General features: G+C 35.3%; 1 protein-coding gene across 1 annotated transcript in view; it reads right to left on the bottom strand.

Moving 5' to 3' along the window:
* Nucleotides 1-1,694: 1,694 nt before the first annotated feature.
* Nucleotides 1,695-13,599, bottom strand: part of farp2 (FERM, RhoGEF and pleckstrin domain protein 2) — a 52,701-nt gene continuing 40,796 nt past the window's right edge. The window contains exons 15-27 of the mRNA XM_042725814.1: nt 13,179-13,268; nt 12,870-13,003; nt 12,440-12,521; nt 12,086-12,323; nt 11,863-11,993; nt 11,183-11,251; nt 11,014-11,103; nt 9,392-9,474; nt 7,991-8,109; nt 7,650-7,813; nt 4,521-4,628; nt 4,281-4,432; nt 1,695-3,214 (exon numbers count right to left, since the gene is read on the bottom strand). Coding sequence (XP_042581748.1) covers nt 3,121-3,214; nt 4,281-4,432; nt 4,521-4,628; nt 7,650-7,813; nt 7,991-8,109; nt 9,392-9,474; nt 11,014-11,103; nt 11,183-11,251; nt 11,863-11,993; nt 12,086-12,323; nt 12,440-12,521; nt 12,870-13,003; nt 13,179-13,268 — 1,554 coding nt within the window. The 3' untranslated portion in view covers nt 1,695-3,120. The remainder of the gene's footprint in view (nt 3,215-4,280; nt 4,433-4,520; nt 4,629-7,649; nt 7,814-7,990; nt 8,110-9,391; nt 9,475-11,013; nt 11,104-11,182; nt 11,252-11,862; nt 11,994-12,085; nt 12,324-12,439; nt 12,522-12,869; nt 13,004-13,178; nt 13,269-13,599) is intronic.

Raw genomic sequence — 13,599 nt, 5'->3', positions numbered from 1 at the left:
TTACGTTTGCATTTAGGACATAAATTACAAGATGAAATGACGGAAAAGGCTTAAAGGGATAGTTCAGCCAAAAATTTAAATTCTGTTATCATTTACTCACCCACGTCATAAGACTTTCATTCAGCTTCGAAACACAAATCTGAGAGTATTCTGTACCTTCATTAAAAATCCATGGAACCAAAACTTTGATGCTCCAAAAAGTTCATAAAGAATTAATTGTAAAAAATTGGAAAAAGTAATTGTTTTGTAATATAAACAGATTTAACTTTATTCACATAGAAATATGAATCAACGCACACACACGAGCTTGTTTACTATATTTGACGTGCGCCATGTATGAACGTTGATTAATGCTTATATGAGAATAAAAGCCTAAATTAAATATTAGTTTATATTATACAACACAACACAAAGCAGGGTTATTTTAGTATAATTTATTAATTATTCGGAATTAGCTTTTCTTTTTATATTTTCAGTTTTATATTTTTATTTATTTTTGTTCTGTCATTTCGCTGTTTTTATTAGTCTCTTTTATAGAAAAATACATTTATAGAAAAGTTAAATTTAGCAATTTTTGTAAATGGGAAATTTTGCCTTGGCAATAAACTAAGTTTTATTTGATTTTTCATCAAATATTTTAAACCTTATTTCAATTCACAAACGATTTTTATTCATTTAAATAGGACTTGAATTAAACCGCTCAACTCAAATGGATTACTTTTACAATGTTTTTATGAACTTTCTTAAGTTTTGATGTAGTGATCTCAGTTTTCATTAAAATATCTTAATCTGTGTTTTAATGCTGAACAAACTCATACAGGGTGGGTTACAGCTAATGATTTTTACTTTTATGTGAACTAACCCTTTAAAAAGGACAAAAAGAAGAGAATTAAATGTTTACACAGTTCAGTTTTATTTGATTTCCTTTTATGTGTTATAATGTAACTTACTACATGTGGTGTGTACAGGAGCAACGCCTCAGCAACATGCTACACAAAATAAATAGTAGAAGCTGGAGAGAAGAGATCTCATCAAAACTCAGTTTAGTGCCTCTCAGAATAAGACAGGAAACTGAGGTCTTTGAGTAAACTCCCTTTTCTCGTGCTTCGCAATCCGGGATGGAAAACAACCGTTCATCCAACCCTCTTATTGCCAGATACAGAAAACGAGGAAGAAAATGATTCCAGTCCTTGCATAAAATGTACAAAAAAGGGTGGAGACCATGAGCCCACACAGTGCATTAGTTGAATTAAGAGGGATTTGAAATGCATCAGACTAGCTGAGCTCATGTCGAGATGATAGCTGCTTACAGTATATTGTTATGAGTGCACAAAGCAACACTGCTTAATGTGTGGCTGACTAACTTTGGCCAACCTTTTCAGGCTTATGCAAGACTTCTTCAGGTCTTTGGTTTGACCCTGTACAGCATGTTGAATGGACAAAGCCAAAAGCCTTATAAATATAACTAATAATCCAAAAAGAGGCAAAATAAATCTCCCAAATCAGATGTCGTACAGATCTGTCTTCGTAAAGTAAAGCCGATAAGTAAACATAACACTGTCACACAGGCTGTGGAACTTCATCATGCTACTAAAACAACAAATAACTCAACTGGCCTTCTGACAAAACAAGACCGTAACACACATATATATATATATATATATATATATATATATATATATATATATATATATATATATATAGTGAGATATGCCTAGCAAAAAATATTGGTAGTAAAAAAGAAAAGGAAAAAAAGTTTGTTTATCAATAGATCATAGGGAAAGAACTTGTAAATTAATTATTAATATGCTTTTAAAAAAAAAAAAAGAGTCACATATACAATATAATAAAAGGGGAACAGGCAGTTTTAAGCCGTTGATCCCAGTTTAAATTTTAGGATTTAGCGGCCGCCCGAGAACATCTTGCATTGTTGTCATTTTAACTTCAACTTTGACTAAACTTGAACTTGACCAGAACCATTTTCTCTTCCGTGTGTGTAGAGGGCAGAAACTGAAAGTAAAGTGCAGTATTGCACTGTGGATGACCTTCTTCTCCCATAACGGGGTTAGTGTAGACTTGAGCTTATTATCTGTCAAGTATCCCAAAAATCAAAACATTTGTGAATACATCATTTAAAACATTACACTTAGTTTGGTTAGTGAATATTTTTTGGTCAGTCTTCACTTTAAAATAAATATCTGATTAGTTTTCAGATTTAAAGAAAATCAATGCTGTCAGATCAAAAACCAACGGATCAGAACTTAAAAATCCCCTAAATAGTAACAGCTGCTTAATAATGACCTTCAAGACATGCTTTAACCGACGCTGGAAGAGGACAGCACATACTGTACAAGCCAATTCAGCTGCCTCATCATCAAAATAACATTTCTATTCCTCTCCGGTTCCTTCCTGTACAAACATCTCACCATCAGCCCTTTAAAAGTGCCAAGGCGCTCGATCATAGAACTCCAGTTTCTGAGCTACGCCCTGAAAACGTGCTCTCTGACCCAAGGTACATTGTTTCTAAATCAGCACTAGTCCTTCATCTCACTTACTGCACCAGCTGGACTTAATACAAACTCTCTGTTTGTCAACACTCCATTCAGTAGTATTCAGTCAGGTTGTGGAAAGCATTTTTGTAGTCCTGTGGGACTAGATTTCTACTGAATAAACTGGAGTAACAAGAGTCATTAAATATCATCCTAATGACAGATCTTAGCAAAGACCTTAAAACCTAAATACAGCAGTAAGTGTAACCTTAGCAAGATAAACACAAACATAACTTAATTCAGTCTAATGTGTTTCTATAAGAATTCTTTCAGTCTAATGTGGTTCTAGAAAAGCAAGACGCCCACTTTTTGTTTCATTAGCAAGAAAACAAGAAGAAAAGATTTAGAGAAGAGAATTACAGAGCGCTTACTTTCCGACCAACTTCTTCAATCCGAGGTTTCAATAAGCAGCTCAAACTCCCAGCAAGCAGAGCACTAACAGTCAAGAATCAAGTTATTATGATGATGCTTCTCAGAGCCACAAATCAGAAAGGATAAAATGATGATGGTGTGTTTGGGCCTGGCAGACAGTGGGCCCAGCCCTCAGCTCCAGGAGATCAGTCTGACACACTCAGCTTCCCCCGTTCATCTCTGCTGGGCCTTTGGGTACAAGCAGACTCATGCGTCCCGCGGAGCTCGCTGCACTTTTGATCACCTCCATCCATCTGCAGACATCCCAGCATGTTTTAGCATACCAAATAGTCACTTATAGAAGAAAAAATAACTAAGGCTGTTGATTTTGCATTAATAATAAATTAAAAAAAAAACTTCAAAGGTATTATGTATTGAATTGTAATGAAAATATTTTACTTGTTTTTATTAGCAAGAATGAGCAATTATTTGTGAATAATAATGACATACAATACTGTTCAAACATTTGGGGGTCAAGTTTATTTTTTTGTGAAAGTATTTAATGCTTTGATTTAGAAAGGATGCATCAGATTGATCAAAAGGCATTTATAATGTTGTCAGCGCTGACAGCCTTGTGGGCAGTGCGCCAACATATAGCGATGTTACGTTACGGGCATCCCAAATTCGAATCCCGGCTTGAGGACCTTTCCCTATCCACCCCACCTCTTTCCCACTTCACTTCCTGTCACTTCTGCACTGTCCTATACTAATATATATATATATATAAAAAAAAAGGCATTTAATTAAAAAAATATATTTTTGGTCTCTATTTTCATAGGACAGTTGGTAGACAGGAAGTGAAATGGGAGAGAGGGAGAGAGAGATTTGTGGGATTGGGAAAGGTACACGGGCCAGGATTCGAACTCGGGATAATGTCGATCAGCAGTTTCTTCTTTTTTAACTTTTTATTCATCAAAGATCCCTGAAAAAAAAAATGTATCACGGTTTCCACAAAAAGGAGCAACACAACTGTCTTCAACATTGATTATAATCATAAAAAGTGTGTCTTAAGCACCAAATCAGCATATTAGAATGATTTCTGAAGGATCATGTGACAGTGAAGACTGGAGTAATGGCTGCTGATCGCTGGAATTAATACATTTTAAAATAAGTTATTTTAAATTGTATTAAAATTTTACAGTATCGCTCATTTTACTGTATTTTCATCAAATAACTGCAGCCTTGGTGATCATAAGAGACTTTTTTTTCCAAAAACATTTAATAAAATCTTACTGATCCCAAACTTTAGGACAGCACTGTACATTAATTTGATAAATTACCAAATCATTAAAATGATACACTGAAACCAACTGACCATACCTTTCAAATGTATACTCGCTCTCTGCCCTGAAGAAGTAAACGTGGGATTTGAACTGCAGCTTGAAGACGTACTCCTTATGGATGCTATCCGATTCTCCCGGGGTGCTGACTGTGTAACCTAGCAACGGCAGACTGGCCAGGGGGAAGTCATCCTGGAACAAAACACGAATTATCCAGACCTTCGACAGGAAGTTTGATCTTTCAGAATGAGCATTAAATACATCAAGCAGCTGTTATTACCTGGTGTGTCTTATAGAAGAACAGGCAGAAGTTGGTGAAGACGACCCAGAGTTTCTGCCAGCCGTTGCTGTTCTTGAACTTCCTCAGGAGGTAACCAGACAGCTGGTTCTGTAATGGAGGAGAACAGGAAGTTTTAAAATTCAACTGCTACAATACACCAAGAACCCCTCATTCACAAAACAATTGTATATAATCTGCATTAGAGTTTAATGAAATGTACAGCTGTACAAAACACGGAAAGAAAAAGCTGAAGAAGAGAGTACCACTTTTCCAAATGAGCAGTTAAAAAGAGAAATCACAAAATTTCACTGGAAGAGCTTGAACTCTTCTACACACATTTCTCACGAGTCAGTTTTGATTTATTTAATGATGATATTGTTCTGATATAAGGTCAGATGTATCATCAATCAGGCCTATAGATAGAGAGCTAGATAGATAGATAGATAGATAGATAGATAGATAGATAGATAGAGAGCTAGATAGATAGATAGATAGATAGATAGATAGAGAGAGAGAGAGAGAGCTAGATAGATAGATAGATAGATAGATAGATAGATAGATAGATAGATAGATAGATAGATAGAGATAGAGATAGATAGATAGATAGATAGATAGATAGATAGATAGATAGATAGATAGATAGATAGATAGATAGAGAGATAGATAGATAGATAGAGAGATAGAGAGATTGAGAGATTGATAGATAGATAGATAGATAGATAGATAGATAGAGACATAGATAGAGAGATAGATAGATAGATAGATAGATAGATAGATAGATAGATAGATAGATAGATAGAGAGCTAGATAGATAGATAGATAGATAGATAGATAGAGAGCTAGATAGATAGAGAGATAGATAGATAGATAGAGAGCTAGATAGATAGATAGATAGATAGATAGATAGATGATAGATAGATAGATAGATAGATAGAGAGCTAGATAGATAGATAGATAGAGAGAGCTAGATAGATAGATAGATAGAGAGCTAGATAGAGAGCTAGATAGATAGATAGATAGATAGATAGAGAGCTAGATAGATAGATTAGAGAGCTAGATAGATAGATAGATAGATAGATAGATAGATAGATAGATAGATAGATAGATAGATAGATAGAGAGCTGGATAGATAGAGAGCTAGATAGATAGATAGATAGAGAGCTAGATAGATAGATAGATAGATAGATAGAGAGCTAGATAGAGAGCTAGATAGATAGATAGATAGATAGAGAGCTAGATAGATAGATAGATAGATAGAGAGATAGATAGATAGATAGATAGATAGATAGATAGAGAGATAGATAGAGAGAGATAGAGAGATAGATAGATAGATAGAGAGATAGATAGATAGATAGATAGATAGATAGATAGAGAGATAGATAGATAGAGAGATAGCTAGAGAGATAGATAGATAGATAGATAGATAGATAGATAGATAGATAGATAGATAGATAGATAGATAGATAGATAGATAGATAGATAGATAAGGATCACTGTATTTTAATGTTTTGTGACGTTTTCATATTCAAGTGAAGGTCTTCAGAACCTCATTGGTACCTGGTTCATGCGCAGATAATCATTGAGAGAAAGGTTCTGGTTTCGGTACCAGCACAAGTGATAGTGTTGGGTCTCTGGCCCTGACCGAGCAGGTACCGAGGGGGGAGCTCTGGAGACACGGCTGGAGAACTGAACACTGAGAGCAGGCAGGCAAACACAGCACAGGAACAGGAGGACAGATAACGTGGTGCAGAGAAAGTGATGAAGACAAAAAGGACAACAAGAAGAAAAAGAGAAGAAGAACAGAAGACACAAAAAGTGTTAGAAAGTTAGCTTTCAATCCCTAAGTGAGGGGGAAAAAATAGGTGGGTGGGGAATTATTAGAATGTTAAGTGTTTTCTTGAAATGTGGAATGTTATGAGAATTTTAGTTTATTTATTAAATTTTTCATTAATTGGTTGAATTTCTGATGGACAAATAAAGAGGAAAATGTGTTACAGACATAAAAACATGGAATGGGGAGGGTGGAGAAGCTACTGGATGTGGTGTATCTGGAAAATATGAGGGTGAAGAAAAGAAGACAGCAACAGAAAAAGATTCAAGAGTCTTTGCCCCTCATTCACAAGCTACGGTTGCAGTCCAGACCTCAACAGCCAGCCTCAGAGATGTGTGTGTGTGTGTGTGTGTGTGTGTGTGTTATTGTTTTTATGTATAGATAATGGTTGGTGAATCTCACAAAACCTCTTAAAGCACGAGTCAATTTTCACCCCAAAATTCAAATAATATAATAGTTTAAACTGGTATTTAAACACATTATTAAACATTTAAATTATTATTCACACTCAATTTATGATAAAAAAAAAAAAACTGTGTTGGAGCATGATTTTTCTTTTTTTTTTTGCATTACAGTACTCACAATTCAGAGTGAAAATGTTTATAGCTGATATGAAAATAATAATAATGATAAGAATAATACAACAACAACAACAACAACATGTTTTAAGTTTATGATAAACTTATGATAAAAATAAATGATCTAATTCAACTACGATTATTTAAAAATAAAGTGTCTAAATATATTGTAGAATATTTGTACTGAATTTGAAAAAATACAAAAATATGATTTGCAAAGGATTATATTTTTTCATTACAGTACTGAAAATTCAGGGTAATAATAATAAATGCAAGTACTTGAAAGAAAGAAAGAGGATTAAAAGAAAAGAAAGAAAAGAAAGAAAAAAGAAAGAAAGAAGAAAAAAAAAGAAAAAGAAAGAAAAAAAAGAAAGAAAGAAAGAAAAGAAGAAGAAAAAAGAAAGAAAAAGAAAAGAAAGAAAAGGGAAAAAAAAGAAAGAAAAGAAAGAAAAGAAGAAAAGAAAAGAGAAAGAACTTGAAAGAAAGAAAGAAAGAAAGAAAGAAAGAAAGAAAGAAAGAAGTCTTATTCTATCCAAAATGTTTATTTCTTTTGATATTAATATTAATATTATTCTGGGGTGAAATATGACCCAAACACTACAGTCAGGTTTCTTCATTTGTACACTGCAGCTGTAGTCAAGACCCTCACAATCAGTCTCCCTGAAGACTGTAAATGACTGTATGTTTGCATGTGTGTGTGTGTGTGTGTGTAAATGCTACCTCCACGGCTAGGCTGTGGTCAGACATAGAGACGCTGGTGTTGCGGTGCCAGCACACATGCATGGTGGTGTTGGCCCTGTGGTGGCTCTGCTTTTCCAGAGAGCAGCGGGAAGAGTTCATGTCATCCTCTGACTCCTGCTCCAGAGACACTTCATCTGATGATCCTTACGATTGAGCGGAGCGAGAGGAAGAAAGGAGGAGAGGGGAGAGAGAGGAGGAGCAATCGGAAGGGATGGGGTTTACATCTACTTGAGGATCAGTGATAAGGAGGCTAAGGGACAAAAACACATCACTTCCTGCACAGTGGATGAATACACTGTAAGCAGGCTTGAGATACTTACTGTTGGAGCGATCACACAGGCTTGGGTCCAACAGAAGATCTGATTTCTCCTGACATTTCTTTGACATGTCAATAGCCATGTTCAGATCTTCAATCCATTTGTTCATCTCTACTTTGGAGCTGTGGAGGAGAAAGAGGCTCTTACTGAAAGAAAAATTTAAATTCTGTCATATTTACTTACCCTCAAGTCCCTTTTTCTTTCTTCTGTAGAACACAAAAGATATTTTGAAGATTGCTGGTAATAGTTAATAGTGCTCACTGACTTCCATAGTGTGGACCAACAAGTGTTTGGTTATTCACATTCTTCAAAACATCTTTTGTGTTCAGCAGAAGAAAAATAAATTGGAACAACTTCAGGGCGAGTAAATGATGACAGAATTGTTATTTTTAGGTGAACTATCACTTTAAAAGAAAGGTTTATTTGTATATAAAAATAATATAATACTACTGATTTTTTTATTTTTATTAAATTTTACTGATTTTGAAATAAGTCTCCTATGCTCACCCAGGTTACATTTATTTGATAAAAAAAAAAAACATTAATACTGCAAATTATTACCGTTAAAAGAACTCTTCTATTTTAATATATTTTTATATATGCATTTTAAATTTGATGTAATTTATTCTTGTGATGGCAATGTGGAATTTTAAGCAGTCATTATTCCAGTCTTCAGTGTCACATGATCCTTCAGAAATTATTCTAATATGCTGATTTGGTGATCACGTAACATTTCTTGCTATTATTGGTTGTGCTGCTTAATATTTTTGTGGAAAGTGATACATTTATATTTTGTAAAAATATGAATGTCTTTACTGTCATGTTGCATCCTTGTTGAATAAAAGTATATATATATATATAAACTTACTGATTCAAAGCTTTTTAATGGCACAATATACAACAAAGGTGTCTAATATAATTTAATTGCATTTTAAAATATATTTGTTATTACTGTTTAAATCTGATCTCATGATTTCAACAGGCTGCCATGGGTAGTACATTTACAAAATAGTTTGGTAACACTTTAAGGTGTCCTAGTTACATGTTACATGTACATACTATTATAACAACAATAAATTATGCATAATTACATGCAAGTAACCTTTAACCAACCCCTAATCCTAACCCAAACCATATAGTAAGTACGTGTAGTTAATTGATATTACTCAGTACTTAAATGTATAATTACACTGTAACAAGGACACCTTAAAATAAAGTGTAACCAACTGTTATTTTATTTTTTTACATAAATAAATAAATAAAAAAATCACTGGAATGAAAAGTTAATAGAATAATTAAGGACTCAAACCCCAAATTTCTCAAGCAAATCAAACCAAAAAATCATCATGATTCCCAGTCCTACTTAAACACAGTGTGAAAGCACTTTCTTTCATATGCACTTACCTAGCTGCCACCACAATGGTCCTCTGAGCAGAATATATGGTGAAGCAGTGAGGAACAGACCACTCATTCTCACTCTCCTCCACCTGCAAAACATTTAAACACAATCCAGAGAGAGTCCTGCCAGTTAAACTTAAGGGATCTATAAGACTAGCATTCTTTGGGATAATGTGACTGCTCCCATCCCAAAGTGTCAATGATCTACTTGTTAACATCCTGTCTACTAGCAATCCTCGTCTCTATTGATGCTGGGGAGGGACAGCAGAAGGAGCTTAGAGGGAAATGCAAAGGCTATAGGCAGACTTTCGAGGTGTTGTTTGGGAGTGGAGGATTTTGGGATTTTCTTGATACTCACCGGAGCGTCCAGCACAATGAGCTGCAAACAGGAGCGAAGCATAGACAAGTCCATTGGAACAGTATGTACTGTAAATGCCTTTCTCATTTGGTAATACAGACTACTATTCAAAATCTCAGGGTTTGGGAAAATGTTTGAATGATTTCGAATGAAATCTCTTATGTTCACCAAGCCTGCATGTATTTGATCACAAACTCAGTAAATACAGTAACATTGTGAAATATCATTACAATTTAAAATAGATTTTCTATTTTTATATATTTAAAAAAAATAAAGGATTATTTCTGTGATTGCAAAACTGATTTCTCAGCACTGTCTGTTTGTTTTAGGCTGAAAACAACCCAGACTACTCTCCTTCTCCGCACGCCAGTCCTTAACAATTGTAAGTGTATCTTTAAACATGCATCTTGGATGAATTGTGGGCCAGGACAGCATGTACATTCAAATTTTAGCTAAAGGCAGATACTACAAAGAAGGCTTGAAAGATCACTGCTTTACAAAAACAAAGCTAAGATGCGAGACAGTGCAGATGTTTAGAGGAAAATGCCATTGTAAACGTCATTTATCACTGCCTGCCTGTGTACTTTCATTTGAGAGTTCCCCAGCAAGCCACATTAATTCTAACTTCACTTAAAAACAGCATGCTACTGAGAAAGCCCTATTCTCATGTTTAAAGATGGACAAATCTGAATCAAAGAATCAATTCCTTTTGGCATCGACTCCCAACCCTAACTGAAAGTCATTCGCTAACAAATCGTGACGTCAAATCCAACCTCTTCACATTTGATTTCATGATTTGTTAATGCTTTTCTGATGCCTGTGAACACAAGCCACTTAAAAGAAGCTTAAGCCAAGGATTTTGGTATAGACCTGTCAGATGAAACATGGAATAAATGTCTTCGTAGGATCAAATATTGTTCAATAAATGCTAGACATAGGCTGATCCAGTTTAAGGTAGTGCATAAATTGCATTATTCCAAAGTTAGACTAAATAAATATACAACACTATTTCTCCAATATGCGATCGATGTAAAGCAACAGAGGGCTTCCTATCGCATCTATTCTGGTTTTGTTCTAACCTGTTAGATTTTTGGAGTAGCATTTTCAACTTTTTACTAATCATGTGACAATGTTCAGCACACTGCTGTTTGAAACGTGTATCACTACATAACGCTTACTGTTTCGCATGCCACAGCAGTACATAGTGTACTTCATTCAGTATTCAGTTTTCTAGTATTCCACCTCAAAAATAATTCCTGGTAATACTCACAATCATCCCATGCAGAGGAAGCTGTCCATGAACTTTGAACTGATTGGTTGCAGTCACCCCTTTGCTTGTGTACAGCAGCATGTCTGAAAACTGGATGGAAAAGGTTTTGGTCAACACAGACAGAAGTTCAAATCAAAACTGCCAAAACAGAATAAAAGTTCAGTCTTACGAGAAAAAACATCCTCTGCTGCAGACCCTTTTTGGTGAGCTTGTAGAGGCAACCCTCCCTGATAAATTCCTGGAGAACGAGCAGGGGGAAAAAAATAAAAAATGAACTGAGTAGCAGACAATCAATTGTACTTTGACATGTTTGTCCCACAACACTTAATGACTTTAATTAATTGTAAAGCAGCAAACTGCAAATCCAATTTCCTTGTTTCTCTGGAACTCTTTATTTTGTAAGATGCTCATATGTAAGGCTGAATCAATGACTTCTATTGTCTTCCTTCCAAACTCTAACCACTACATTACAATCATCCTGCCAGCGGTGTACCACAAATCTTTAGGCAGAGAAATGAGATGAAGACTGCCATGACAATGAGTGTTTGTATCGAGGTTAGATAACTTTTCCAGTAAAGAACATTGCTTTTATTTGGGGTATTATAACCCTGTTTTAAATACCTTCCTCAATAATTTGTCTATCTCAGATTTATCTTTTATCTTAAAGATTTCTGCCACATAAAAAGTGTAAATCTAGCAATGCATAGTAACATTTTATACTACTTAGCAAAATACCATGACCATAGTAGAATTGGCTCATAACTGGAAGGAGATATTCTGGATGCCAGTTCATCCACCTACTTTGATGAACCAAAATAAAAATAAAAAATGTACAAGGTTACAACTCACTCTTCCCGGAGCCGTAAGGTTCTCAATGCCAATCAGATCCCTCTGCAGTTCTGTCAGCTTCTGAAAGTTCTCCAGTCGAATCAGACTGCTCTGCAGCTGAGCAGCAATCTCTGCAACTTCTTTCAGAGCCTCTGCAAAAAATTTAATGTGTAAATTCATTATCATGCTCAGATCTTAAAGAAAAAAAAAAAAGCATTTGAGATTTAGCTGGTAGCAGGCTCACCTTTGCAGTCATCGTAGTCTCTGTGCTGGGGGGCGTAATGCTTACACAGACGCTCCAGGATGAGTTTGTAGTGCATGAGCCTCTGGATGGGCTTCAGCAGGAAGGTGTTGAGGGGCAGGTAGCACACCTTCTGCAGCTCAAACTCCTTATACACCGTCTCCAACTTCTTCACACGCTTTGTGGATTTCTCAAGCTCTGTTAACACCTCATCATGCTTCTGCAGATAGCCTGTGAACTCCTGAGATTACGAAAGCAACAACCCCATCCCAAATGATGGATGATCTGAATACTTGCACCAATAATCAAATTAAAATTCAAGTCGTTCTTGCTTGTAGAACTGAACTATAACCTCACCTTCAGAGCACACATGTTGTGCAGCATAACATCTCCAATTCGTTGGTAATCTCCTTTTACATGAGCGTTAGAGCGCCCCTCCCTGTGAACACGTGAAAATGATCAACAGCTGAGACAAAATAGGATTCCTGTAATGAATCATTTGAGGCAAAAACAGAGCAAGAATATTGAGAATTGGACCTTAAGATAAAGTGAGACCAAATTTTTCTTGTTAAAAAGTATTAATTATCAATCATACAATAGAAGGCATGTAGTAGATTGCATACAACAGATTTTTCACGATTTTTCATTATGTTGATCATTTAAAGGCCTTCGAAATTTGTGTATCGAATATAATGGAGTAGGCTTTATATGTATTAAAATAAATTAAAATTTGTTTAACACTCTCATATGCAAAACAAGTTGCAATTTGATAAATAAGAACTGGTACCAGAGAGCCAGCCTTTGGTCAATCTCTTTGAGAAAGCCTCTGTGGAACTCATAGATGGGGTCAATGTTGGAGAACAGGAGGGTCATGAGACCCTCAGGCATTGCGTTTTCTTTAATCACTGCACTCCGGAACCACTGAGGACACACACACACACACATCAGTGTGATTAGACACAGTTCAAAGGCAAAAGATCATCTAAATTAAACATCAAAAGATCATGCACACAGCTAATTGACACCATACAGGATACATTGTACAGACAAGCCTCACACACTAAAGTGAGTCATGAGCACAGACAGCTCTGCTCACCACTGTGATGACCTCCAGATCCTTCAGGTAAGTCCGCTCTGTTGTCAGAATCTCTTTAGCAATGAAGTAGGCTTTGTCGGTGGGATATCTCTGGAAATAAAAGCATGCAGTACTTAAAACCACTCTTAGATAAGCTGATTTAAACCCTCTAAACACTATTTAATTTGTCAAGTTAATTTATCTATTTTATGTTCTATGAAATGAATATGGAATGTAGAACATGAAAAGCTAATGCAGAACACAGAAACACAGAACTTTGAAATTAATATCTTAGAACTCAGAGTAACTTGGAACCTAGAAGGTAGCATAGACCAGGAACCTAGAACTTACAAGCTGACAAAAACTAACATATAATTTAAACTTCAACTCATACAGTTCAACAAAAAAGTTAAAAGCTACTTAATAAAAAACTTAAAAGTTA

Source organism: Cyprinus carpio, chromosome B6, assembly GCF_018340385.1.
Source record: "Cyprinus carpio isolate SPL01 chromosome B6, ASM1834038v1, whole genome shotgun sequence".
Lineage (NCBI taxonomy): Eukaryota > Metazoa > Chordata > Actinopteri > Cypriniformes > Cyprinidae > Cyprinus > Cyprinus carpio.
The sequence above is the reverse complement of the archived record's forward strand: the minus strand, read 5'-3'. Positions and strand labels throughout refer to the sequence as shown.